At 34.0% G+C, this 27,815-nt stretch overlaps 2 protein-coding genes, 2 long non-coding RNA genes and 1 pseudogene across 6 annotated transcripts; 3 read left to right on the top strand and 2 right to left on the bottom strand.

The window, feature by feature from the left end:
• The first annotated feature begins 2,526 nt into the window (after positions 1-2,526).
• Positions 2,527-8,138, top strand: LOC132043208 (serine racemase-like). Of its 2 annotated transcripts, XM_059433688.1 has the most exons (6): positions 2,527-2,686; positions 5,441-5,649; positions 5,794-5,880; positions 5,969-6,199; positions 7,101-7,174; positions 7,261-8,131. In XM_059433688.1, the coding sequence occupies exons 2-6, from the start codon at positions 5,474-5,476 to the stop codon at positions 7,449-7,451; spliced, it is 759 nt and encodes a 252-aa protein (XP_059289671.1). In that variant the 5' UTR covers positions 2,527-2,686; positions 5,441-5,473; the 3' UTR covers positions 7,452-8,131. The 2 variants fall into 2 exon arrangements, with proteins under 2 accessions (XP_059289671.1, XP_059289672.1); XM_059433689.1 differs by lacking the exon at positions 2,527-2,686 and having other exon boundaries at positions 5,494-5,649; positions 5,756-5,880; positions 7,261-8,138.
• A 2,633-nt stretch (positions 8,139-10,771) lies between these two features.
• Positions 10,772-15,742, top strand: LOC132043217 (tetraketide alpha-pyrone reductase 1-like). 2 transcript variants are annotated; one of them, XM_059433697.1, is made up of 6 exons: positions 10,772-11,097; positions 12,083-12,255; positions 12,374-12,562; positions 13,249-13,604; positions 14,398-14,601; positions 15,631-15,742. In XM_059433697.1, exons 1-5 carry the CDS (start codon positions 10,938-10,940, stop codon positions 14,537-14,539), a joined length of 1,020 nt encoding a protein of 339 aa, XP_059289680.1. In that variant the 5' UTR covers positions 10,772-10,937; the 3' UTR covers positions 14,540-14,601; positions 15,631-15,742. The 2 variants fall into 2 exon arrangements, with proteins under 2 accessions (XP_059289680.1, XP_059289681.1); XM_059433698.1 differs by having other exon boundaries at positions 14,398-14,594; positions 15,624-15,742.
• LOC132043218 (uncharacterized) lies at positions 10,923-16,516 on the bottom strand. The gene is made up of 3 exons (XR_009411727.1): positions 15,764-16,516; positions 14,356-15,453; positions 10,923-11,480 (listed from the first exon to the last, which is right to left on the bottom strand). It is a non-coding gene; the product is annotated as an uncharacterized LOC132043218 (long non-coding RNA).
• A 3,220-nt stretch (positions 16,517-19,736) lies between these two features.
• On the top strand, positions 19,737-23,438 carry LOC132043214 (disease resistance protein RPP13-like; annotated as a pseudogene).
• Positions 22,436-24,416, bottom strand: LOC132043215 (uncharacterized). Its single transcript, XR_009411726.1, has 2 exons — positions 24,353-24,416; positions 22,436-22,578 (listed from the first exon to the last, which is right to left on the bottom strand). It is a non-coding gene; the product is annotated as an uncharacterized LOC132043215 (long non-coding RNA).
• Positions 24,417-27,815: the final 3,399 nt, after the last annotated feature.

A 27,815-nucleotide genomic window follows, 5' to 3' on the forward strand; every position in this document is an offset into this window, starting at 1 on the left:
CAATTTTTACTTAACACCACATAGCTAATTCCTAATCTCCAATAATATTTTTATATTAAGTAAATCCGTGTTTCTATCTCACGTTGATTCTTTCGTTTAATCACTCGACGTATAAAATACGGGGTCTAAAATTCTTGTCAATTAAATAACCGAATCACCAGTTATCGCAAGCTATAGATACCAAAATTAGACCACAAAAAGGGTGTTTTAGAGATGTTAGGCATAAAAGTGCTAAATGACCAAACGGGTCGTTACACCTGGCTCCTAGCGGCACTCCTAGCCTTCGAGCGACAATGGTCTATTCAGGCTTGCCAACGTCTTAGCCAGAAATTAATCGGCGACCTCACACTAAGACTCAAAAGGGTTTAACGGTGTTGGACTTTAGAAAATAAAGTTACTAAGCTCTAAGGAAGATGAACAAGATCTCGACTTTAACAAGATAAGAACATGACTGGATTATAACAGGATTTCGACTGAACCCTAGGATAGTATGAGAACTTAGCAAATTGCATTCACTAAACAACAGTGATGTGTTCTCATGATAATTAATCATATAAAGGCATTAAATAGAACGGGAATGAGAAATTTTACATGAGATGCCTTTTCCGGACCCCGCTAACACGATACTTTGTGCAACGAGCTGCTCTAAATTTGATCATCAACCATAATGATATAACATGTGTTTATTAGATTCGAACCTCTTATTGAAAGCACCATCTAGATATGAAAACTAAATCCCAAAAAGTTACAACCCCAAAAATAAGGAAAAGAAATTTAATAAAAGTAATAAAATATCACCTGGTGATTAGCAAACGAAAAGAAAAAATTAGCACATTATTAAAGTGATGCTACTCACGTAATGACTAAAGCTACCATTTTGAATCAATGTATCGTAAAAATCCTCTTGATGTTTAACTACACTAAAGCATTGAATAGATTTTCAAGTGAAATATGTTCCATAACTTGCCAACTCTTCCTCTTCATGGTCTTGACCATAATAGCAAAATAATTTAATACAATGAAAAGCGTATGTCTTAATATTTGCCTCAACTTCAAATGATAGTGATGGTCTTAAAGGCTACTGAAGATAGTGGAACAAAATAAATGATTTTAATATTGAGTAATTGCAAATGTGAGTATTGTAGATTAAGAATTACTTTAAGAGGTGTCTTTTTAACATTTTTTTAGTAGTACATAGGTGAAGAAAAATAAGAGAGATGCCAAAAAATTGAGAGAAAAAATAAATAGAAATGGTGGCCATAGAGATGTGTCACATCACCTTATATATTGCCTAGCTTAATATTATAGGAGTATAAAAATAGTGGGATAAAATAATTGTGGGACTAAATAATATCCATTAGCAAACACAGAATAAAATAAGGAGAAGCCCTCAGATTTGGTCTCAATCCAAAACAAAGTATGCTTTCTCCAATTTTAGGTGTGTATAAATAGGCACCTCAACTTGTCTCCACTTTGTCAATTGAACACTCCAACTTGCGAAATGATCATCTTGACACTTCCAATATTCATGTGCCACGTCAGCATTTGTTCACGTGTTCAACTTTATACAAGTTGAGGTGTCTACTTATGCACACCCAAAATTAGAGAGCATACTTGCCGGCTGATGCCAAATTTGAGAGCCTGTTTATATATTATGTCAATAAAATAATCGCATGAAATATTCTGGAATTTTCAACTTTATCTCGCCGACCAAACGACCCATAAATTTTCGGGAAATGACACTACCTAGTCATTAAGAATTTGTTTGGCCCATGTTTGGGCTTAATACCACGAGTTGGGCTTTCAGCCCGAACTATTCCCAGGCGCTAGCTCACCCATCAACCCACTCACTAAAAAAAAAAAAAAAAAAAAAATCAGACTTTTTTGTGTTTACTTTATGATCAAGAAGTCGCCACTAAAGGTTCACTAAAAAATGATCAGACTTTTTGAGGTGACTAAAATCGCCATGAAAGATCAAAAAGTCGCCACTAAAGGTCGATGAAAAAATTCATATTGAGCCTTTAAAAAATATCCCAAAGTATGTGTAATATGTGTTTAATTAGTACGTATACATTGATTGAGCGTTCAAGAAATATCTAAAAACATGTATAATATGTGTATAATTAGTAAGTATACGTTGATTATACATTTATTAAACATAAATTATACAACAATATCACATTTTCCATAGGAATACGTATTCTATACAATAATGATACAATTTATATACATATGATAGATTTTTCTATACAACAATGATACAATTTATATACGAAATTAATCAAAAAAAGCTAAAAAATAATTTTTTCTAAAAAATATCTTTTAAACTTCATGAGCCATTATACAATTTCTATACATCTTTTTGTCTAAAATTAATTAAAAAAGATTAAAAATAGTCTGAAAAGTAATTATTTTAAAAAAACTAAAAAATATCCTTTAAACTTCTTGGGTCATCCGATTATCGTCAAAAGCCATAAACCCATCAAAACTGACTCTTAGTGACACCAAGATAAGACAAGTTTCTTTTTCCTATTATTTTGGTCTCGTTACTGTTTTTGGGGTTGATAAATTAGGGAAATGAAGAAAGAAAAAAAAAAAAATATTGTGTGAGACTACAATATTAGGGAACTTCAATTACTGTGTTTTTAGCTACTACAGAGCAGCTCAGTTCTTGCCACTCATAAAGGTTCTTTCTTTAACTCTTATTTCTCTTTCTATTCTCTACTAATACTGGTATTTGTAACTTAATTTCAATGATTTTTTAAATTTGCTGTAATGGGTATATAAATGATCTGAAGTAAATGGTTTCTTGAGTTGTTTCAGCTGATTTTGAAGGGAAACACACCTTTATTATGCTTGCCTGATTGATGATATTGTGCTACCTCAGTTCTTGATTTTTTATATATGAAAAAGTTACCATTTTTTTAATCATTTCTTTGATAAACAAACAAGACATTGGTGTACTTGAATATGCTTGCTTGATTGATGATGTTGTGATATCTTAGTTCTTGTTTTTTATATATGAAAAAAGTTACCATTTTTTTCATTTACCTTGATAAATAAGACAGTAGTGTACTTGAAATATGCTTGTTTGGTTAAGTTGGTATGTGTATCTGCTCTTTTTTACTAATACTGGTTCTTGATTTTAGTAATTTTGTTAAATTTGCTGTAATGGGTATAAAAATTACCTGAAGTAAATGGATTCTTGAGTTGCTTCAGCTGATTTTGACAGGAAACGCACCTTGATTATGCTTTCCTTATTAGTGATATTGTGCTATCTCAGTTCTTGTTTTCTATATATGAAAAAGCTACCATTTTTTCATTTCTTTGATAAAGAAGACAGTAGTGTACTTGAATACTAAGTTGCTTGGCTTCTCCAAAAATGTTGCCGCACCCGTGTGGGATCCTTCAACAATACACTACTTTTGGAGGATCCGACACGCACCCGTAGATATTTTTGAAGAGTCCGAGCAACATAGCTTGAATATGCTTGTTTGGTTAAGTGGGCCTGTTTATCTACTATCTACTAATACTGGTTCTTGATTTTGGTAATTTTGTTGAATTTGCTGTAATGGGTATAAACATTATCTGAAGTTGATTTTGTTTTTCATGGACCTAAATGGTTTCTTGAGTTGTTTCAGCTGATTTTGAAGGGAAACCCACCTTGATAATGCTTACCTGATTAGTGATATTGTATCTCTTAGTTCTTGTTGTTTTATATATCAAAAAGTTACTTTTTTTTTTTCCATTTCTTTGATAAACAAGGCAGTAGTGTATTTACATATGCTTGTTTGGTTAAGTGTCCTGTGTATCTGCAGAGGCAGAGCTGAGATTTCAACTTTGTGGGTTCTGAATTTTAGAACGACGACTTCCAAGTGCTAATAATTGGGTTCTAAATTAATAATCTTACATATTTAATGGATTTCTTAATACAAATATACTGTTTGAGCAAAAGCCATTGGGTTCAGCCGAACCCGTACTTGAGCTTCTAACTCCACCCTTAATTTGCATCCGGAGGAGGAGCTAAGGGAGGTAAAGGGTTTCAACTGAATCCCCTTTGCCGAAAAATTATACTACACAAATAAGGAGAAAAAGTTTTTTGTTGGTTATATATAAATTATTGTATCCCCTCGACACAGAGGTAGATCCAAAATTTCAACTTTATATGTTCAAGTTCAAAGTGCTACCATATCCCATTTCATTTACTGGGTTCCAAATCTATTATTTGTACTTATTCAGTGAAGTTTTTAACATATATACAAGGTCTGAGGTATAGTTATTGGTTTCAGATGAACCCGTAAAATGTGAACTACATCCGCCTTTGCTTCGACGTAAGGGAAGATTCTAGTGTGGTGGTAAAGGGGGTTCGAAAATTATTTCAAGTCATAGGTTCAAATCCTTGGTGTGAAACTCTAGTATTTTTCTTAATCCCCTTATATGAATTTTTGTCTCCGCTACTGTTTGCATCTTGTTTATTGGTGACGGGAAAGGTGGTAATCTCATTGACAGGTTGAATTTTAAGTTAGTGGATGTGGAGTAATGCTGTGAGTATGTGACCGCTAACTTAAAAGACAAATGATTTGCATGTGTCTGGATGAAATGGGTCCTAATAGACAAATGGATCATCTGCGTACACTTTACCCTCCCCAGACACCACATTGTGGGATTTCACTGGGTATGTCGTTGTTGTTGTTGGGTCCTAATATAGTGGAAAGGATATAGATGATCCATAGAGCAGACCCCAACTAGTTGACGATTAAGGCCTCGTGATTGATCAACTGATTAATATAACTAGTTCGATCCGAAGACAGTTCGTTCAAATTGCCGGCAATGCGGGTGAAGGACTCTGATAAATATGAATGCAGTTCATTTAAGTCCTTTGGAACACTGAGTAGTAGAGGCGGAGCCAAGTTTATGGGTTCTGGACCACAATTTTCTTTTTGCTTAATGGGTTCTGGGTAGATTATTTGTACATATTAAATGAATTTTTAATACAAATATAGTGTTTAAGCCAAAGTTACTTGGTTCTGCCGAACCCGTAATCGCCAATGTGGCTCTGCCCCTGCCGAGCACCCTATGTTTGTTAGGCAAATATTGGTGTCACTTTTGATTCCTTGCCGAGTTCACAAAACTTGTCATGTTATATGATATTAATGTCTTTATTGGAAGCATATTAGAAGCAAGTCCTTTGGGGCACTTGACGCCCTTCATTCACTATGTATACTAACTTTAGTTGTAACATCACCTTGTGTGCGTCACCATATTGTGGATCAAAATTCAAAACTAACTTTGAGATCCGTGGAAAAAAAAAAAAGATGCACTTATATATGAGATACACGTGCATTTTCTTGTACTTAAAAACACACAAAAGACTTTCAAGGAAGGCATTTTGTTCTTTGATGTTCACTGGATTGACCTGAAAAATTCCGCATGTTTTCAGCGTCGCGAGTGTCGACTTCCATAGTAATTGTTGATGGAACCAAACTGGCCAACATCTAGTGACGGTTATGCTGCTGATATATCTTCCATCAGGCAAGCTCAAGTACGCATTGAGCCCTTTGCGCACAAAACTCCTGTCCTCACTTCAGAAACCTTAGATTCTATTGCTGGAAGAAAGCTGTACTTTAAATGTGAATGCTTTCAGAAGGGGTGAGAAGCTCTTTAACGTAGAACAAAATGATTTTTTTTTTTAAAGTAGTTCCTGGGAAATGTGTGTTGTAGTGAACTAAAGTTTCTGTTATTCTCGCTTCTAAAGGTTCTAATTAAGGGCCATTGCTTCATGCAATTTATCAGGGGAGCTTTTAAATTCCGAGGGGCCTGCAATGCTATTTATTCACTTGATGATGATCAGGCCGTTAATGGAGTTGTAACTCATAGCAGGTTCGCTCAGAGCTTCCTGGTTTCTGTGGTTTACTATCTTTATTTATTTTTCTGGATTATCCCCTGATCTGCTTCTCGTCGCGTTTAGTGGAAATCATGCTGCAGCTCTTGCGTTGGCTGCAAAGCTACGGGGCATCCCTGCATATATAGTTATACCAAAAAATGCTCCAAAATGCAAAGTTGAGAATGTCAAACGTTACGGTGGTCAGGTTATCTGGAGTGAGCCATCGATGCACTCCCGAGAGGATACTGCGAACAAGGTGTTGCAAGATACTGGTGCTGTTCTTATACATCCCTATAATGACGGGCGCATCATAAGGTAACATTGTTTTTCTTTGTCATCTTCGAATAGATAATATTTGGTTCCATTCTGTCATCTTGTTTAAAGTTCTTCTTGACGAAACTGTTTCATTATATTAGGCAATAGATTATCATGGATTACATCAGATTTTGAGTTTCTTGTTTTCCAAATGGTCTTGAGAGAGTTTTACTTCAGAACACTTGGCTCTTATGCTTACAAGATATTTCGCTTTTCTCTTTAGCACCCTTTTAAATCTAAAGCGTTGATTACTACTTTTCGGTATGTACCTGCAATTTTGGATTCCCTCGTCCAAATTCACACCGAACATTAGATAGTTTGACCCTCGTACCGAATCATCTCTCATAAAGTGGGACAGAGGGAGTAAACAGATTCACTTTTAACCTATTTATGCTATTTTCCTTCTCAGCCTCTAAAAGGTGCTCCCTGCGTTCACTTTTACTTGTCCAGTATTCCAAAAATAGATTTTCACTTTTACTTGTCACTTTTAGCATATCAAGATAAGACAATTTATTTTTTCCTGTTTTACCCATAGTATTAATTACTCACTTCAAATCATTTTTGAAATCCAATAAAAATATGCACCAATTTGGTTAATTATGCACTTCATTTATCATTTCTTAAACAGCGTGAAAAGTCCAAAGTGGACAAGTAAAAGTGAACGGAGGGAGTATAAACTAACATGAGTCTCACCCTTTATTCTAATATAAAACAATAGACATTTGTAGCAATTTCATTACAAACTATTCCAAGTCAACCTTGATCTTCTATTTGAAAATGGATGGAGTAACAGATTTTGATATTCCAAAATATTCTTTATCCAAAATTTGAACATTTTTGCAGGGAATCCAGACAACAAATGAATATTTCTCAATTAATATGTGTTTCGTGGTCTTTACAGTGGGCAAGGTACAATATCACTGGAGCTTCTGGAACAGGCTTCAGAGATTGACACTTTAATAGTCCCAATTAGCGGTAAATCAACTCTTTAAAGAATTTGATACATGCTTTCTTCAAATTTTATTTTGTAAATCAGCTGCATTTTCTGGTTTGGAATGAAGGAGGTGGTCTGATATCGGGAGTTGCATTGGCTGCCAAGGCCATTAATCCTGCCATTCGCATTTTGGCTGCCGAACCAATGGGAGCAGATGATGCTTTCCAGTCGAAGGTCAACGGTAGGATCACTAAGTTATCTGAAGTCAACACTATTGCCGATGGGCTTCGAGCTTTTCTTGGAGATCTCACATGGTAAAGTCTTAGAACTCATTCTACTCTATAAAATTGTGTGCCTATTTGGAGCATCTTTTTAGTCAAAGTCAAAGGTTCGTCAGTGGCAAGTTCGGCATAAATCAATCTTTTAGAGATCATTTAATCTTTTGGTTTATTTAATCTCTGTTGCTCGGACACTTAAAAAATGCCATTGGGTGCATGTCGGATCCTCTAACAGTCGTGCATTTTTTGAGGACCCCACATGGGTAAGACAAACATTTTTTGAGAATCCGAGCAACATAGTATTTAACCCTGCATTGAAGAAGCCTCTTTGTCCCTTCTCCCCAAGTCCTTCTACCCGCTAATTGTCAATCAAGCGCCCTATGGCTTTTTATATTTGGTGTGTTTTGGTATGATGGACGTCATTTTCTATAGGAAATGTTTTCCTGGAAAATGTTTTCAGGGTTTGGTTACAACAACAACATACCCAGTGAAATCCCACGGTGTGGGGTCTGGGGAGGGTAAAGTGTACACAGACCTTACCTCCATCTCAGAAGATAGAGAGGCTGTTTTCAGGGTTTGGTTATTGAATGGAAAGTGTTTTCACGGAAAAAGAAATTAAAAATTAGTTATAATATTGGCAACTTGGAGAGTGTTCCGGTCAAGATCAATAATAATGTCAAAGTGTTCATTGGAGCAAGTAATATATGAAGTTAAAAGTCAAGGCAGTTCTACGGAAAATTTCGACTGGATCAGAAAGTTTGTCATCTTCCTTTCATTCATACGCAACAGTTAAAATGAAATTCGCAAAGATTGTCTTTTGAACAGAAAATGATGAAAAATGTGTTCTCATTTTTCTTTTCCATCCTTCTAACATGTGAAAATTCTTATTTCCCACTGTAGGGATCGGACTGCGTTAGTCCCTTTGTCGCTCTTCAAAACTGCATCAAGGCAAATCCTAATGCATTTTCAAAGGACGTCCTCGAGGATGATGGGGATGATGTCAGCAAACAAGATGCAGTGCAGAAGGAGGAAACAGCAAAACAAGAATACAGAATCATCCCTCCTATTTGGTCTGTAGAATCAAAGGGTACTAAGCGTAATAAGCTCTAGATGGCTCGTCGTTATCTTTCGTTTTTTGGTCCTTTCATTCTAGAAAGCTCTGGTGGTATAACTACACTAAGTAGCAGAGTATTGCCAGAAAAAAAAAAAAATCCGTTGTGATTTACATGATCAAACTGTTAAAGTTTATTAGTATGGAACTGTAGAGACTAGGCCATTGCTTCGAAGGAATTTTGGATTGGTTCAAGTTTTCATGTGATATCAACTTTTCGGTGTTATGAATTTCTATTTCATGGAAAATTTCACTCAAAGTCTCTTCCTTAACTTCTGCAAGATGTAGAAATAGAACTTTTAGCTTCAAATTTGACTATAATGAGTTATGGGGACAATTCTGTACAATTGTTGGATGAGAATAGGAAATATCCTGTACATTATCTTTGGTTAAGCTGCTTTTATCTTTGATCATGTACTGGGGATAATTCTATCATAGTTTTGATGTTTGCACCAAGGTGAGACATAAAATTTCCAAGGTAATTATACCATTTTATGCACATATATTAATATCTTAAAATTCCAAATAGATGTATGGATAACTATTATAACTAATAACAATACAGTCTTTTGGTGTTACGACCTGATGCTCTCTCCTTGGAATACCTCTTTCGTGTGTCTTTCTCATGATGAGAATAGAATATGGAGAGATCAGGCCCAAAGCGAGCTTTCTTTATTTAAGAGACGGGTTGAATTGAAAGGCTTCTTTTCGCTCTCTGTGGGTTTAATTGGTCTTAATTGATTTGGAAATACTAGTATACTAAATGGGTTGATTTTTTTTGTTCTTGTTGCCTTTTTATTACTTTGTTCACTATTAAATTGTAGTCTCTAAATTGTATTAAGGTGGAGTTCGGCATATTTACAACTTACAAGTTCTCTAAATTGTATTAAGGTGGAGTTCGGCATATTTACAACTTACAAGTTAAGTATAAAATTTATGTAAAAGGTACATGTTATGCACTTTTTGTATAAGTATTTCTCGGATATTTTATGATCAATCGTGGGAAACAAAAAAAGTTTATTTTAGAGTAATAAATACTTTTGGTACGGAAAATCATGTAAAACATTAATGGCTTTGGCAGATATTTGGATTCAACAACCCACACTAGAATAATTTATCTAAACTCATGCTTTGACATATTTCTGGATTCCATGCTCTATCAACTTAATTTTGATATTAATCGTAAACAATTATTAACTTGTAAAATATTAATGTTAGGGGTTAATTGCAACAAATAAAGACAGAAAACACCCTGTCAAAATGAGCAAATGTGTTCCATTTTTCAGCGAGTTATTTTAGATATCGGTTTATTTTTTAAACTTCGAAAAATTTAAAGGGTATTGATGATAGATTTAAGTAAAAAGTAAAGGGTAATTTTGTCTTTTGGTGTTTAACCCATGAATTGTTATTCCATGATATAATAGGTATAAAATAATGCACGTATTAGTGTATATGTTTAACCCATGCATTGTTATTCCATGATATATTAGGTATAAAATAATGCACGTATTAGTGTATGAAATTATACCCAGATTAGCGATGCATGACTTAAAAGAACTAGTAAACACTGGATAAGCAAATACTAAAATTTATACCATGGTTATTTTACCCAATCCACCAAACCAAACGAGTCCTTTAGGCAGGCAAATGTATCCTATTGGCTAATTTTCAACAGTATATTAAAATTTACTAAAATTTTAATAAATATTACATTTAAACTTATAATTTTAATAGTACGATAAGTTCCGTATCAAGAATCTTAAAGGATCTAATTCATTAAGTTTAAATCCTAAATACATTTCTGCCCTAGAGGCACATCTGGTAAGATGTATTTGACAAAATAATCACCGCACAAAAGATATGCTTTATTTTCTAATGTATTCGGGAAGAAATTTAAACCATGAAACTTAGTACAAATAAACTCTTAATCGCACAAAGATAATCTGCTTACACCTCTTAATCACACAAAGATAATTTGCTTTGGACTCAATCACACAAAGATAATTTGCATACAACTCTTAATCACATAGATAATTTGCTTGGGACTCTTAATCACACAAAGACAATTTGCATACAACTCTTAATCGCATAGATAGTTTGCTTGGGACTCTTAAATCACACAAAGATAATTTGCTTATAACTCTTAATCACACAAAGATAATTTGTTTACAACTCTTAATCACACAAAGACAATTTGATTAATACTAGTATTAATCTAAAGCGACAATAGGGTGGTAGCGCTTTTATTAGTTGAAACAAAAAAAAAAAAACTACATGCAGCTTGTGAATGCCAAAAAAAAAGCCACGGAAAATTTATGACTCATCTTCTTTAAACCAACTTCAAGAAGGCTTAACTTTCCCCTATATATGTACACATCAATATATGAACACGGTGCTATCAAGAAGTTGTAAAGCATGGAAATAATGGAGGATAAAAATGTAGTAGTAGAAGAAAACACCAATAATTACAAGGGAAAAGTGTGTGTGACAGGTGCATCTGGTTTTGTAGCTTCATGGTTGATCAAACGCCTTCTCTTGTCTGGTTATCATGTCATTGGCACAGTTAGAGATCCAGGTACATCGAACTAATCATACTCTCATTACTTGTCTATGTCACATACAATGGCGAAAACAGAAATTCTAACGAAGGGACTAAAAAAAAGAACACAAGAATTCCATAAAAAGGATTCAAACCTGCGACCTAAAGCAATTTTTGAACTGCCACTACCCTAAAGCTTTCCGTGTACAGGGGGATTCAACATATATATAAAGAACTCCGGTTCTTTCTATCCTTTTACACAATATAATTTTCCGACTGAGGAATTGAATTCCCTTCATGGCGTTGAGGGTGGCTAATTTGGTGAGCTCCTTGCCTTCTACAGTTGAGGTAGATGGCTCAAACCCATCAGTTGCATAACATTCCTTTTCCTTTTCCCTTCATAAGATGTAGCTCTGCCCCTGCATACATTTGTATTGAAATCGAATAGTTACACACAATCGTAAGCGAAAATACTCACTTGGGAGAGTCAAAATATAATTTATACCTTTCAAGGGGATTCAATATATAGTATATATACACTGATAAAAAATTGACCTATCTATACATGTCAATAGACTCCCCATGAATAAGGGTTCCTTTTCGGGCAGCCGTCCTATAGGTGGTAGGGTAGGTTTGTACCGCTCTGCGGCCAATCTTCCTAACCACACACAGGTCTGGCTTAGAGCGTGTGAAACGCATCACTACCTCGTAAGGGTGATGAGACCATAGCATGTTACACAAAACTGTCGCTTTCTCTTTAATGTTGTCAATCAAGATAAGTAGGTGGGGCGAATCAAAGTTATATTCCGGTCAATTGTCCGCCCAGTCAAGTGCAAACAACACATTAGAATCATGCGACGCACGCTGCTGGTGTGCTCTGCTCGCGAGACAAGCGGCAATAGCTCCGCCCCCAAAAGGGATACATATACATAAATAAATTCTTGTAATATAGTTACTAGTAATGGAGATTCATCCACTCAATCTATTTCATGGTACTGAAGTTTTTATGTCAATAAATCAGGGAACCAGAAGAAAGTAGGACATCTATGGAAGCTACAACGAGCAAAGGAGAGACTCCATCTGGTGAAGGCTAACCTAACTGATGAAGGCAGCTTTGATGATGCGATTATGGGTTGTGAAGGTGTTTTTCATACTGCCTCACCTGTCTTGGGAAAGCCTACTTTTGATGCCACGGTATCCAAAATCTTCTATCTGTTTCATTTTATATGACAATATTTGACTAAAAAAAAGAGTACCATATAAAATTGAACGGAGTGAATGACCTTTAAGTAACTAATTTTGCATGCTGCAGGTTGAAATCTTGAATCCTGCAGTAGATGGTACCTTAAATGTGCTAAGATCCTGTAAGAAAAATCCAAGACTGAGACGTGTGGTTTTGACTTCATCTTCTTCGACAGCAAGGGTAAGAGATGACATTGACCCCAACATACCCTTGGATGAATCATCTTGGAGCTCTGTCGAATTCTGCAAAAAATTTGAGGTAGATACATCTGTTCTGCTATTAATATTTCCTATAAAATACTCTGTCCATTCTGTTTGATATTGATTGAGTACTAAGTTTAAATATCAGTTTGACTTTATGTACAGAAGGGTACTAAATTAGTAGTTGCAAAGATAGTTTGATAGTGAGAATATCAGTTAAAACTTTTAAGGGTGTGTTCAGTATGGAGGAAATTTTCTATGTTTGGTTGGTCAACATTTCCTCTAGGAAAAACAAGTTTCTTAAAAGTCAGAAGATTACTTCCCTTATAAAATTAGGGAAAAAAAGTTTCATAAACGGCATTTCATGTTGATTATCTCCCCGCAGCCCTAACTCTCACCCCCATTTCCCCCTTGCCCTTCCCCACCGCTACCCCACCCCCACCAATCCCACTTCCACCCTTGCAGTGTTTGCCTAAATTATATAAATGCTCTTCAGACTACTTTTTCTGTTTACTCATCAAACACCAGAAAATGAGTAAGCAACCTACTTACTTTCGAGGAAAACACTTCCCTTCATACCAAACACATCCTAAAATTTAAATATTTTCTCGCCTTTTCTTGGAAGTTTTATAGAAATAGAATGGGATCAAACATTTTGACACTTACCAAAATAAGAACAGTGTCATATAAATTCAGATGGAAAGTATAAACAATGATCTCACCATTTTACTCTTTCCATGCAAGATTTGGTATGTACTATCAAAGACCCTAGCTGAGAAGGCTGCTTGGGAATTCTGTAAACAAAACAACGTTAATCTTGTTACACTACTCCCCTCTTTCATCATTGGGCCAAGTTTGCCTCCAGATTTATGTTCAACACCAAATGATGTTCTTGGTTTGCTTAAAGGACAGACAGATAAGTTTGAATTCCATGGAAGAATGGGTTATGTTCATATAGATGATGTAGCACTCTCTCATATACTTGTCTATGAGCATCCAAATGCTCATGGGAGGTTCCTTTGCAGCTCAAAGGTTCTTGACAACAATCAACTTGTCTCAGTTCTATCAAAGCGCTACCCGTCTTTGCCTATTCCTAAAAGGTTAGTATAATCCCGAGAAGAGGCGTATTCATTATATAAACTATGGGTGCATTTGAACCTATTGTCTCAAACTCAAGTTACATACAGTCAACCTCTCTATAACAGCGGCGTTTATTCCGATTCCGATATTTTTTGGCGACTCCTTTTTTTTTTTTTGCTATAGTGAAATGTTGTTATAGAGAATATATAACATAACATGAAAGATCGGTTCCACAGAAGATATGGATGTTGTTATAGAGAGGTCTGACCAATTTTTTTTTTTTTTTTTTTTTTTTTTTTTTTTTTTTTTTAAATCAAGAAAGCTCTGACTGTATATGTTGTGGCAGATTATAGCAGGAGTTGTCATCTGACATTGCTTTGCTAAAATTTCACTATACAATGTTTTGTAGAAAAATCTAGTGCAAATACAACAGGTTAGCACCACTTCAAAATAATACAAAGTAAACATTAATTAAGAACATGAAATAACACCTTAAATGCCCTACAGCTCAAGTGACAACTACATGTACAAGCCAAGTTCTGTGAATAGGACGATAACACTCGCACAAAATCCTGTATATGTTACTATGCATATAGAAGTGAAAAAGTAAAACCTATATATGTATGTGAGTATCGTAAGAAAAGAGGGTGCACTTCACTGCTTTGAGATCTTGGATCCGTCTCTGTGACCTAGAAATATCTATAGCTACATCTTTATTCGTTATCTCTGCTAAAATCATATAGTAATAGAAACTAGAAAGAAATGCAGTACCGTTTTGATGAAGATTCACATTTGCCAACACTGCTATTTCAGGTTTAAGGAACTGGATCGACCTCCCTATGAATTCAACACTTCGAAGCTGGAGGGCTTAGGAATGAAATTCAAGTCCATTGAAGAGATGTTTGATGATTGCATCACATTCCTCAAAGAGAGAGACCTTATTTCTTCCATCTAAGATACAACATTTCTGCATAAAAGCTCTGTAATGAACCTTGGATGTTTTATTTTACGTATCTCATGTTCGGATCCTTTGTTGTCCATACCAATGATTACCTCATCACCATATTATTAAAATGAAACTTGTCCTAGCATAATACCTGTGCTGCTGCTGCTGCTGCTTAGCATTTATGACATAAAATAAGCACATACATAATCCACATATAAAATGTCATAACAGATAGCTGTCCTATGCAGAATCCAAAACCAAAATTATCAACGCTTTTAGTTTTGTAAACCTGAAAATATGAGTGATCAGGAATCAGCTAAAGTTTATGACTGCTCAAGATATTAGAGCAAAATTCTCGCATGATCCCAATGATTAGAAATAGTTGCACGTGTAATACACAACAACAACTAGCTAAAATAGAAAAGTATGAAACACTGGCCTTTGAAGCGCATGATGATTGAAACTCTCGCTTTTATCATAAATTGAACCGACTACACTGATAAGCTACCAAGAAATATAACATTAGAATTTCTCACTTTGAAACGACACCGGATCAAGCCAGACAATGAAAAGAAGCAAAAGGAAAAAGAACACATTGTTGTATTCACTACCTAATAAGATTAAAAACGGAAACACTTGATCCAAATTTACCAAAAAAAATGTAACATTTGATTGTGAGCCTATGCGTCGATTACTTACCCTCATAAACAGGCAATGCCAATGAATCAGAAAACTTCAAATGAAAAGCTCTAACACCACCCAATTTTTTCGGAACAAACTCAACAATTGCTTCAATGGCAGCTAAAACATTCTCCACAACTTCACCATTTTCCATTCCTCCTCTCCCAATTTTCAAAACACTACAAGTCCCACTCTTTAAACACAACAAAGTCGACGAACATGCTCTTTCTATATTATTACAGCTGCACGTATAATAAACATAAGTAGCTAAAATAGAAAAGGATGAAACAACTGTCCTTTTGAGCACATGATGATTGAAACTCTCAGTTTTATCATAAATTGAACCGACTAAACTGATAAGCTAAATATAACATTAGAATTTTCCACTTGAAACAACATTAGATCAAATCAGACAACAAAAGGACAGCAAATGGAAAAAGAACATATTGTTGTATTCACTACCTAATAAGACTAAAAATGGTAACACTTCATCCAAATTTACCACGAAATATAACATTTGATTGTGATCGAGCCTATGCGTCAATTACTTACGCTGATATCTAGCTGGAAAAATCTTTTGAAGACCCAAGATTTCACTTTCTCTACTTTTTCTTCTCGGTATTTTCTCTTTGATCAGGCAAAGCCTCATACACAGGCAATGCCAATGAATCCGAAAACTTCAAATGAAAAGCTCTAACACCGCCCAATTAACTTACTTTTTCACTAAATTATTTTTGTTATAACTCATTTCGCTGCATCTTTAATATAATTTATATCGTTTATACTACTTCCATGGGACACACGTGCAACGCCCGTGTCCAAAACTAGTGAAGTAAAAATTGAGGCGCGACATGAATTTCCTCAACGAAACAACTAAAGCAACTTGAAAGTGAAAATCAGTAAGAACTTAAAGGTATATAAAACTGAGATTTCCACTCCTCAACAGTGCGAACAAGGTCCGAATTTCTTACAGTGACATTTTTTCCAAACACCTGGCAATTTTTTTTTTTTTTTTTTTTTTTTTGTGAAGGTAACAGTAGTATGTATAGACTAAACCAGCACATAGGTTGTGCTGAAAACCATATTTACTTTAGGCAAAAGAAAAACTGATCCAACATTCTAACAAGATCCTAGAATATCTATAATGCACTCAGTATCTTCTGGATATATCTGCTTACACCAAAAACAAAAAAGTCTAATGCAATTCAGTTTGATCTTTTGTGCTTCATTACTGATGTCCTCAAAACACCTGGCACTTTGTATAAACGAAAAAAAAAAAAAAAAAAAAAAAAAAAAAAAAAAAAAAGGTCAGCCATAACACCATGCATATCCATGAATCAAGATAGGCCAAGAAGAAGGGCAAAAGAAAATAGAAGTTCACACACAACAGTAGATGAACACAACTCATCAGCAAGAGTTTCAAAGCGAAGGCAAGAACCAAAAAACAAAACAAATAGTGTTTATATGCATTGATAGTCTAAAGAAGGGAAAAAGAATAAAAAACAATCAGAGGCAGCATATGGGTGTTCGTAAAGTCAGAGGATGAATAAAAATAACAGAAAACACAAAAGGCAAATGACACTGAGAAGAGCAAATGGAGAAAAAATTAGAAGAACACATTGTGTTTGTTATGTGAGGCACAATGTAAAATGTCTGATCATTATTCTGATGGAATAATACAAAGTCAAATGATTGTATAGAAAGATGCTTCCAAACCAATTTTACTACTCCTATTTAATATTCAACGGGGCCATAACATGGGGAGTTCCTTGGCTGTTCAAATTAATTTTAAATTTTCTGGGGAATGTGTATGAACAATGAATAATACTGTAGTTGCTAATGTCAATCGGCATTTGATGTTATTGTTTTAATTAATCCAAAAAGAAGAAACTAAACTAAAATATACTTAACTCTGTAGTAAACACTACTACAAATACTCGACAATGGGGAAGATGATTGTATTTAACAAACTGAAATAGGAAATTACAATTGGAAAACTAAGAAATGAAACAGTAAACAAAGAATGGGGATGACAAGCTTAGACTCGAAGAAAGGAGATGAGAAGTTCGCATAACCCCGATTGCTCCCACAAGGCACTGTTTATCACCCTGGATCCCATTCCACTGGCCCATTTACAAATACTGGTTCAGGCCCATTCATAACAAACTCTGCATCAAACTTATTTCTGGCAGCAATTAGCAGCCAACTTTGATTTGACTGTCTCCTATAAAATCAAATGATTGTATACAAAGATGCTTTTCAGGTCTCCCACTCCAAACAAACCAATTATACTACTACTACTACTACTATTTAATACTGATATATACGTTAAATTAATTTCTGGGGGATGTGTACAAACAATGAATACAAATCCAGTTAATATTAATCCAAATTGGAAATTATTGTTTTATGCAGAATGATTACGATCAAAAGTAATATGCATATCCTGCTTCTTTTTTCTGTTTTTTTTTTTTTTTTTTTTTTTTTTTGGGGGGGGGGGGACATCAATTACTGAGCGTGGATGCAAGTGGCAGGTCAAACCTGAAACAATTAAAATATAAGAGTAGTTAAATGACAGCTAGCAACATATTAAAATATACTTACTCTGTATCAAACTTCTTTCTGGCAGCAGTTGCAGCCAACTTGATTTAAATTTCTCCCATATGCCTTTTTTAAATAAGAGGAAACAGCAAAGGGGACAGCGACCTTATATGCCTGGTGCATGTATTGCTGTAACACCACACTCAAGAAGGACATAACGAGAAAAGGTTCAAAATAGTTCTTTCGGCAAAGTTTACATTTCGCTCGGCATATGTATCATAACATCTCGCAAGTTATGCCGGACACTGCAAAACTTTCAAACACTCAATATGATCTAAAAAATACTACACAATTTATGCGGTATAACTTAATTCCTATAGAACTTGTGCCGAGCAAAGCAAAAGTTCAATTTCCAAAGATAAAAATGTTACAAAACTTATGCCGAGCAATGCAGGTCTGAACATTTTTCATTAAATTGAGCAGCAAGGGCAAAAATAAAGATCACAGTTTTGAGAGACAAAAATTAAAAAACAGTGCATTTGAAGGGCAATCCGTGAAAAAACTTCCATAAAAAGAACATGGAGATATGCTATTTATTAAAAATGCAACGCCTTAGCAGAGAAAAAACTTGATTTATAACTTGGGACATTTCAATGTGGAGAAACTCTACAAGGTGGCAAACATTTGAACTTAGATATAACTTAGATATATATAACAACAACACTGATTTTAGAAAAAAGTGAAAAAAAGCCAAACACTGATTTTTGAAAAAGTGAAAAAAAAAGGGAAAAAAGTGAATAATTCTTATGGCCAAACGGGTCACTTCATTGGTAGTCCTTAATTCACATAAATAATCTGCAGTTGAAGCAAGAAATTAGAATTTACATGAACGTCATGATTGTGATAAAAGCCAAAAAGTCACAACGCATCCCAAATCTGCTAATGAAATCTCCTAGCTTTCAATAATAATGCTTGAGATTGCTTAATTGATCTCAAATACAGCTTTGGATTAACTAACGAATAAGTATATTACACGAAAACTAAATAGAAATCACTGTAACTGAAGCATGAAATTGGAAAAAAGAAACGAAAAAGAAAAACATCCAGATAAAGACAAAACCCAAAAGCACAATACCATCTTTCCAAAACAGCAAATCAAATCACCTGCTTTAATTTTCTCGTCTGGATTACAATTCTTGTGAGTACATAATTTCATATAAAGTGGAATTTGCTTTTAGAGGGAAAAAAGTAATAGAAGAATTTAAAACATAGGAGTATATATATTGGAGAACCTCCATTTTTTTAATAATATTGGAAGAAAATATATATAAATCTGAATATATATATACAAGAAATTAGAATTGGAAGAATGTGCTTTTAGAGGAAAAAAGTAAAAGAAGGATTTAAAAATTTTTTTTATATTGTCCAAACAGAATTATTAGGTGGTGGAATTGTACAAACATATTATATATATATCTATATTTATATGCTTTAATTAAACAAATATATATATATCACAATCAACGGCTTCAGTTTCTTCAACTTGATCTTAGTTTTATCTCTACTGTTTCTCTTTCTCCAGCTTTCTTCCAATATTTTCCATACAGCCCCTTTTTTAGAGGAAAAAAGTAAAAGAAGGATTTAAAACTTTTTTTTTATATTGTCCAAACAGAATTATTAGGTGGTGGACCATTGTACAACACATATTATTGTTACTTTTAACTTTTCCCCACATATATTTTTCCACAAGCACCATGTTCATCTGTCGGATTTTTTATGCTTTAATCACATTATTAATGGACCATCTTAAACACTCAATTCATTAACACAAAAACAGTATTCATCTCTTATCAAACTCACAATCAACGGCTTCAGTTTCTTCAACTTGATCTTAGTTTTATCTCTACTGTTTCTCTTTCTCCAGCTTTCTTCCAATATTTCCCATACAGCCCCTTTTTTAGAGGAAAAAAGTAAAAGAAGGATTTAAAACTTTTTTTTATATTGTCCAAACAGAATTATTAGGTGGTGGACCATTGTACAACACATATTATTGTTACTTTTAACTTTTCCCCACATATATTTTTCCACAAGCCCCATGTTCATCTGTCGGATTTTTATGCTTTAATCACTTTATTAATGGACCATCTTAAACACTCAATTCATTAACACAAAAACAGTATTCATCTCTTATCAAACTCACAATCAACGGCTTCAGTTTCTTCAACTTGATCTTAGTTTTATCTCTACTGTTTCTCTTTCTCCAGCTTTCTTCCAATATTTTCCATACAGCCCCTTTTTTTTCCAGACTCTTGAAAATGGTTGATGCCTTTGTGTCATATGCAGTTCAAAAACTGGGGGATTTCCTCATACAGGAAGTTAACCTGCGTTTAAGTCTGAGAGAGGAAGTGCAGTGGCTTCGAAATGAGCTTCTGTACATGCAGTCTTTCCTCAAAGATGCAGAAGAAAAGCAAGTTGGAGATCATAGAGTTCAACAATGGGTGTTTGATATCAACTCTGTTGCTAATGACGCTGTCGCTATACTAGAGACTTACAGCTTTGAGGCTGGTAAAGGCGATGACGATGGATTTGCTAGTCGTCTCAAGGCTTGCACTTGCATCTGTAGGAAGGAGGCCAAATTCTACAATGTCAGCAAGGAGATCCAATCCCTCAAGCAGCGAGTCATGGATATCTCTCGCAAACGAGAGACTTATGGTATTAGAAATATCGATAATATTGCAGGAGAAGGGCCAAGTAACTGAGGCCAAACACCTCCTATGTAGGAGAAGGACTGAGGAGAACTACCTCCTATGTGGATGATCAAGATCCGATTTTTGTTGGCTTTCAAGATGTTGTAGAAGGACTGCTAGCTGAAATTCTCAAAGCAGAGCCTCACCGAAGCGTCATCTCCATTTATGGCATGGGCGGGTTAGGCAAGACTACTCTTGCAAAAAAACTCTACCATAGTCCTAATATAGTCTCTAGGTTCCAAAAACGCGCTTGGATGTGTGTTTCTCAAGAGTATAACGCCATGGATCTCCTAAAGCATATCATCAAATCTATCCAAGGAAGTGACGAGAAAGCTCTAGATCAGTTGGAAAAGATGACTGAAATAGATCTAGTAAGAGACCTTCAGAATCTACTGAAAGGAGAAAAATACCTTGTGGTGGTCGATGATTTATGGCATAGAAAAGATTGGCAAAGGCTGAACAGAGCATTCCCGGATAGCAAGAATGGCAGCAGAGTGATTATTACCACGCGGAATGAGGATGTTGCCGAAAGAGCAGATAACAAAGGTTTTGTCCATAAACTCCGTTACCTTAACCAAGAAGAGAGTTGGGACCTCTTTTGCAAGAAACTACTCGATGTTCGGGTAATGGTCCCAACAATGGAAAGGCTAGCTAAGGATATGGTGGACAAGTGTAAAGGCTTACCTCTTGCAATTGTTGTATTAAGTGGACTACTTTCGCATAAAAGGGGCTAGAACAATGGCAAGAGGTGAAGGACCACCTTTGGAAGAATATTAAAAGGGACTCTGAAAAGGACTCTGTTCCTATCTCCTACATACTATCATTGAGCTACAATGATTTGCCAACTGAGCTCAAAAACTGTTTTCTTTACTTTGGTATTTTCCCAGAAGATCATGAGATCCGTGCGGAAGACATAACGCGGTTGTGGCTGGCGGAGGGATTCATACCAAGAGGAGAAGAAAGAATGGAGGATGTCGCTAAAGGCTTCCTGAATGAGCTGATAAGACGAAGCTTGGTTCAAGTGGCACGTACACATTGGGAAGAAGTTACTGAATGCAGGATTCATGATCTACTTCGGGATCTTGCTGTAGAAAAGGCATTGGAGGTAAACTTCTTTGACATTTATGATCCAAGAAATCACTCCATATCCTCCTTATGTCTCAGACATGTCATTCATGGTCAAGCACAAAGGTACCTCTCACTTGATCTTTCTAACTTGAAGTTAAGGTCAGTTATGTTCTTCGATAGAGATTTTATGAGTTAAGTCTTATAAAGTTCCGTAATCAGTTCCAACATATATATGTGTTGTACTTGGATTCTCGTGGCATACATCTGAATTACCTGATGCCATAGGAAGTTTGTACCACCTCAAGTTCTTAAGATTGAGAGGTATCCCTGTTCTTCCCTCCTCCATTGGCAACCTCAAGAATTTACAGACACTTGATGTCCAAAACAACGGAAACCCATGCCAACTACCCCCCGAGACAGCCGACCTAGTAAATCTAAGACATTTACTTGCTCCATATTCAGAACCTCTGAAAGGTATAAACAAACTCACAAGTCTTCAAGTTCTTAGAGGCATTTGTTGTGATCAGTGGCGAGATGTTAACCCTGTTGATTTAGTCAATGTTCGAGAATTAAGCATGTATGTATTAAGAAATCTTACTCCCTAAACAACATTAGCAGCTTGAAAAGCCTTAGCACTCTCGAATTGTTGTGTGAAGATGGTGAATCATTGCCAGCCCTAGAATTTCTTAGTTCTTGTCAAAAGCTCCAGAAATTGTGGTTAGATGGGAGAATAGAAAAACTGCCCCCATTTCCAAATTCAATCACAATGATGATCCTTTGTGGCTCAGAACTCATGGAAGATCCGATGCCTATTCTGGGAATGTTGCCAAACCTAAGGGATCTCCAATTATTAGATAGAGCTTATGAAGGAAAAGAAATTACCTGCAGTGATAACAGCTTCAGTCAACTGGAGTTCCTTCGTCTTGTTATCTTTTCAACCTAGAAAGATGGGATTTAGGCACAAGTGCAATGCCTCTGATTAAAGGTCTGAGTATCATGAACTGTCCAAAGCTAAAGGAGATTCCAGAGAGAATGAAAGACGTGGAGAGATCTGATTTTGATGAAGCTTTTGAAGCATATATGATATCCTATTTCATAATAGCAGAGGTAACAAATCCCAATCCCTAATCACCATTTCTTTAATTGCTTTTACTCAGATCTGTTAGTATTACTCATTCTATCACAGATCTCTTAGTATTAGGTTTAATTTTTATACCATGACAATTTAATTATTTTTTTTTTTTTTTTTTTTAACATCACAAACTTACTAATAAAAGTCAATATTTTGATTTTCATGGGTATACTTTCCTAAAAAATGTTTGTTGGTGAATGAAAATAACTTCGAAAACATATATTTTAATAATTAAAATTAATAATAATACTAATAGCACATTGGAGAATTTCTTGATGAAAATTTGAAGACTAAAAATTATTAAAATTGTTTCAGTATTGGTTGGAGCAACTAATATGAAGTTAAATATAATTCTATAGAAAATGACTCTCACCATTAAGTGAACATTATAATTACTCTTTAATTTAGGTAATTGATAAATCTGTTGTCTTTTATTGAATACTACTAATTATTATTTATGTCTTACAATTTGGGTGAAACAGGAGAAGCAACTAGCTGTTAGTGGAAAATAAAATGGCAGATGCGGGTACTGTTGCGAACCACTTGAAGACATTCACATTGTAGAAGCATTAATCAGATTTTAGGGTTGTCAATGAGAGCTTATCTCAAACTTGAATATTTTGCTTTGGTTTTTGAGTGTTTAATTTCCTTTTATTTTTGGTTTTATTGAGTGTGTGGAATTGGTTTGAATAGAATTGTTTCTGGGATTCTATGCAAGAACGATTTTGTGATGTTTTAATTAATTGTTCTGCAAAAATGGTTTCATTTACTCTCTTTTACTGCTTAAATATAGATTCTTCATCTAGCTTATGCTTTTTAATTCTTAAACTTTACTTATCATGTAGTTAAATATAGATTCTTCATCTAGCTTATGCTTTTTAATTCTTAAACTTTACTTATCATTTGTTAGGTATTTCTCGGGAGTTCTTTTTTTTTTTTTGGTAACTAAACAAGAGATTCTTAGATGTTTCCATTTACTCCGCTTCTTTAGGTGATGTATTTGTTGAGGATTATGACTCAGCATGGGAAGATGATTCAGATATTGTTATCTATGACTAATCTGTTGAGATTTATTAAACTTCCCCTGTTATTTAGTTATTGATTGGCTATGAAGTTAATTATGATGTATCCTATGCGTTCGCTCTATCTCGGGGTAGTTGATGGTCATTGCCTTGTGGACCTGTCTGTATTCAATTTCAATTTATTTAGGGAGTCTCGCTTGTTTCAATTTATAATCTTTGTTCCATAAGTAAATATTGAAGTGGTTCTTTGACCACTTTTTTCTTATATTTTTTATAAATTATCCGAATTATAAATTATCGCCTAATAGGCTTGACTTATATAGTAACTTTTTATGTAGTTTTTAAATATATAAATTTTATTTTTACAAATTTGAAAAATTTATGTCAAAATTTACGGTCGAATTTATAAAGTTTGACCCTCGTAATCCGAAAAGGTTCACATAGGGAGTAATAGTTATGGGTTCAAATGAACCCGTAACTTTTGAACCCATAGCTTTTTGCCTAGACCACAAGTTATGTCCTAAAGTTTGTTCTTCAATTACTAATCTCCTCCACCCCATGCTTTAGCTCTCCATATAGTTTCATATTACATTCCACCGAACCCCATTTTTTCTTTTAATATCTTGATAACCTAGAAAGATGGCATTTAGCCACAAGTGCAATGCCTCTGATTAAAGGTCTTCGTATCCTTAACTATTCGCTTTAGCTAAAGGAGATTCCAAAGAGAATGAAAGACATGGAATGGTTGAAGGTTTAGAGATTTACAGAGCAAAGAAGAAGAAGAAGAAGGGGATTTCACTCTTGATCGATGAGCTGGCTGAAGTGTTTTCTATTGTTTTGCTCTCTTTTTCTTGTATCTTGTTTTGGTTTCTTTGAGATGAGAAAACAAATTAAAATGAGTCATTTACACTTTTGCCCCTGTTTTGTGCTGGTCTTTTATTTTTGCTCCTCAAGGCAAACAACTTTTTAGTTGGGAATAAATTTATATTTTACATCATAATATACCACAAGTTATGTCCGGCTCTCTTAAAGAACTTATGCCCCGCTAGTCATAAGTTCGATTGCTAAGGCGAAAATTAAAGACCAGCCTATTTGAAGGGCAAACCGCGCAATTTCTTCAATTTTTTAAAATCCATCGAACGTAGATGCTCAAAGTTAACAACAAAATTTCCAAGTCATGTTTTTTTATGAAGGAAAAAAAAATCACAGTTCAAGTCCAGACGAATATAGATGCTCAAAGTTAACAATATAACTTCCAAATCATGTTTTTTTATGAAGGAAAAAAAAATCACAGTTCAAGTCCAGACGAACATAGATGCTCAAAGTTAACAATATAACTTCCAAATCATGTTTTTTTATGAAGGAAAAATAATCACAGTTCAAGTCCAGATGCCAACTAACTCAATTCCCAATCAAAATACTCATCAATTCTTCAAATGTATTCATAAAGCAACACATTAGTTTATAGTTACCCCTGTCAACTTCATGATTTAATCAATTCAAGTAACAGCAAATTAATCGCAATGCAGGTTACCTCAACTATATTTTTCATAGTGACTAGATTAATGTCACCACATATTCAATTAGACACCAAAACTCAATTAAATATGGCTGAAAACACTTAATTTACAAGTTGTCATATCACAATTCAATCTATAACTCAATCGTACTTCATACATATTGATCACTATAAGATTATCATACATAGAGTTCTATTCTTACCTCAAATATGTGAAATCTACGGATTATTGGACTGGCAACCGCCTATTCTTACAACTCCAAAAATAAGTAGTTGAGAAATCTCATAATTTCTTTGCTTAAAATTTGACCAGTTCAAAGTTATCTACCCCTTCGATCCCAATGTACATTTGGAATGAATATAATATTTGGGTCAACGAACAACTTTAAAATACTCTTCCCTCGAGTTTACAATTCAATGTCTTAGTAGGCGTTTGGCCATGATATTATTTTGATTTCAAATTAGCGTTTGTTTATGCAATTTCACAAAATTTTAACTTCAACTTCATATATTTCAAATCTCAAATTATCCAAAAAAAAAAAGGTACTCCCTCCATCCCAATTTGTTTGAAGGTTGGCCAATTTGGAAGTCAAACAATTTTTTTTTGACTAGCATTTTCTCCAACTCTTTACTTATATTGTGAATTATTAATTGTGCAGACTTATAGTACTTTTTATATAGTTTTCAAATATGTAAATTTTATTATAAAATATTCAAAAAATCTATATTTAAAGTTAAATCAAAGAAAAAGTTGTTTGACTCACAAATTGGTCAACCTTCAAACAAATTGGGACGGAGGGAGTATGATTTGGGATTCCAAATCATGATTTCAATTTTTTTTTTTTTTAAATGTAAAACTTGACCCAAAAGTTTATATTTTGTAAAAAAAATTATAAGTTTGTAGATATATTTACCAACCATTTATCAAATATTAAACGATCTGCAAATTGGTAGTATATTTATAACATATTAAAGAGTAGTTATACTACAACTCATGTTCAATTTTCTTTTTTATTGAACTAAAGTTTGATCAATTGATATTGTATTTTTTAGAAAGGCCTTATAGAGCGTATTAATTTTGTTATGAATTATGATTTGCTCATTTGGTAAGATTATATAAGAATTGAGAAAGTTTTGATGGTTTCACAACTTGTGGGGTTTTTTATGTCTATGAGACAAAATACAATTTAAAAAATTCAAATTACATGTCCAAACAAAAATTCAACTTCAAATCATCATGATTTCAAATTATTGATTTCATATCGTGTCCAAACGACTCCTTACTTTCTTTTTGTCTATTTTAAAAAAGCTATTTATATATTTAGTAAATTTTTAATTGCAACATTCATATTCTACCATCGTAAATAAATATTATTAATTTCATCTTATATATATTAATAAATGTTAACTATGCGACATTTAAGTTGAGGTTCGAACAACTTTCTATACAAGTAAATTTATTTTTGAAATATTATGTTGAGAAACAAAACAAGGGGAGGATTATCAATGTTGACAAAAACCATAAAATAAAAGAACAGGAAAAAGAAGAGGCGAGAGGGCATCAGAATTACAAATGTGAAATATCAAAATTCTAAAATTTGAGGAGAAATCGATTGCTGCACATGCGCGGTGGCTACTGTAATCGACGGGGAAAAAAAAAAGAAATATGTTCTTTTAGAAAATACTCTTTTATCTTCTTTTTTTTTGTGAAATAAAAGAAAATATTCTTATAAAGCCAAAATGTTTTCGAAGACTACTGTTTATCAGGCTAAATAAACACGTTGTTAGGTTCATCTTCTACAATTTTAATATTTGAATATAAGAATATAATATGAAATTAATGATATTAATGTGTACCAAAATTTGTGGGAAATTTATTTTATTACCAAATCTGGAGAGTAGTTTTTCAAAACTTATTCATGTAACTATGGTTATAATACTTGTCAATGTAATTAAATCTTGACCTTTGAAAATTAGACAGGACACATGTCTCTCATCTAGATGTGTACTAGACGAAATAGAGAGAAAGGGTAATGGAGAGGAGCCGAATCCCTTTTTTATATTGGAGAATGTGGAATTTGCTTTAAGAGGAAAAAAGTAAAAGAAGGATTTAAAACTTTTTTTATATTGGAGAATGTTGAATTTGCTTTTAGAGGGAAAAAAGTAATAGAAGAATTAAAAAATACATACATACATACATATATACATACATACATATATATATATATATATATATATATATATATATAGAATGTGGAATTTGCTTTTAGTGGAAAAAGGTAAAAGAAAAAATTAAAGTAGTCAAAGGATACAATTGTCATGAATAATAATTCGTGACATTCTCATGCTGTAACAATTTTTACAAATACTCATTTCCAATATTATTACAAATCTGTTTACTTTTATGCAGCACCACTTATTTGCTCTTGATCTTTCAATTGATTTCGAAGACTCGTTATTACTTATCGTTCAAAAGGTGAACGTATTCACAAATTTGTATTCTCAGTAAAATAACTTAACTGGATTTTTCAAAACTTCAAATAGAAAAATTGTTTTGAATTTTCAATATTTTTTT

The sequence above is a fragment of the Lycium ferocissimum genome, unplaced genomic scaffold (assembly GCF_029784015.1).
Source record: "Lycium ferocissimum isolate CSIRO_LF1 unplaced genomic scaffold, AGI_CSIRO_Lferr_CH_V1 ctg2202, whole genome shotgun sequence".
NCBI classification, from domain to species: domain Eukaryota; kingdom Viridiplantae; phylum Streptophyta; class Magnoliopsida; order Solanales; family Solanaceae; genus Lycium; species Lycium ferocissimum.

Excerpts from the sequence above, each read along its gene's own strand:
- LOC132043208 (XM_059433688.1), top strand. The coding sequence starts at position 5,474 with ATGGAACCAAACTGGCCAACATCTAGTGACGGTTATGCTGCTGATATA. Across the intron at positions 5,650-5,793 it reads TGTGAATGCTTTCAGAAGGG|GGGAGCTTTTAAATTCCGAG; the intron begins GTGAGAAGCTCT and ends GCAATTTATCAG. Across the intron at positions 7,175-7,260 it reads TTTAATAGTCCCAATTAGCG|GAGGTGGTCTGATATCGGGA; the intron begins GTAAATCAACTC and ends TTTGGAATGAAG.
- LOC132043217 (XM_059433697.1), top strand. The coding sequence starts at position 10,938 with ATGGAAATAATGGAGGATAAAAATGTAGTAGTAGAAGAAAACACCAAT. Across the intron at positions 11,098-12,082 it reads TGGCACAGTTAGAGATCCAG|GGAACCAGAAGAAAGTAGGA; the intron begins GTACATCGAACT and ends TCAATAAATCAG. Across the intron at positions 13,605-14,397 it reads TCTTTGCCTATTCCTAAAAG|GTTTAAGGAACTGGATCGAC; the intron begins GTTAGTATAATC and ends CTGCTATTTCAG.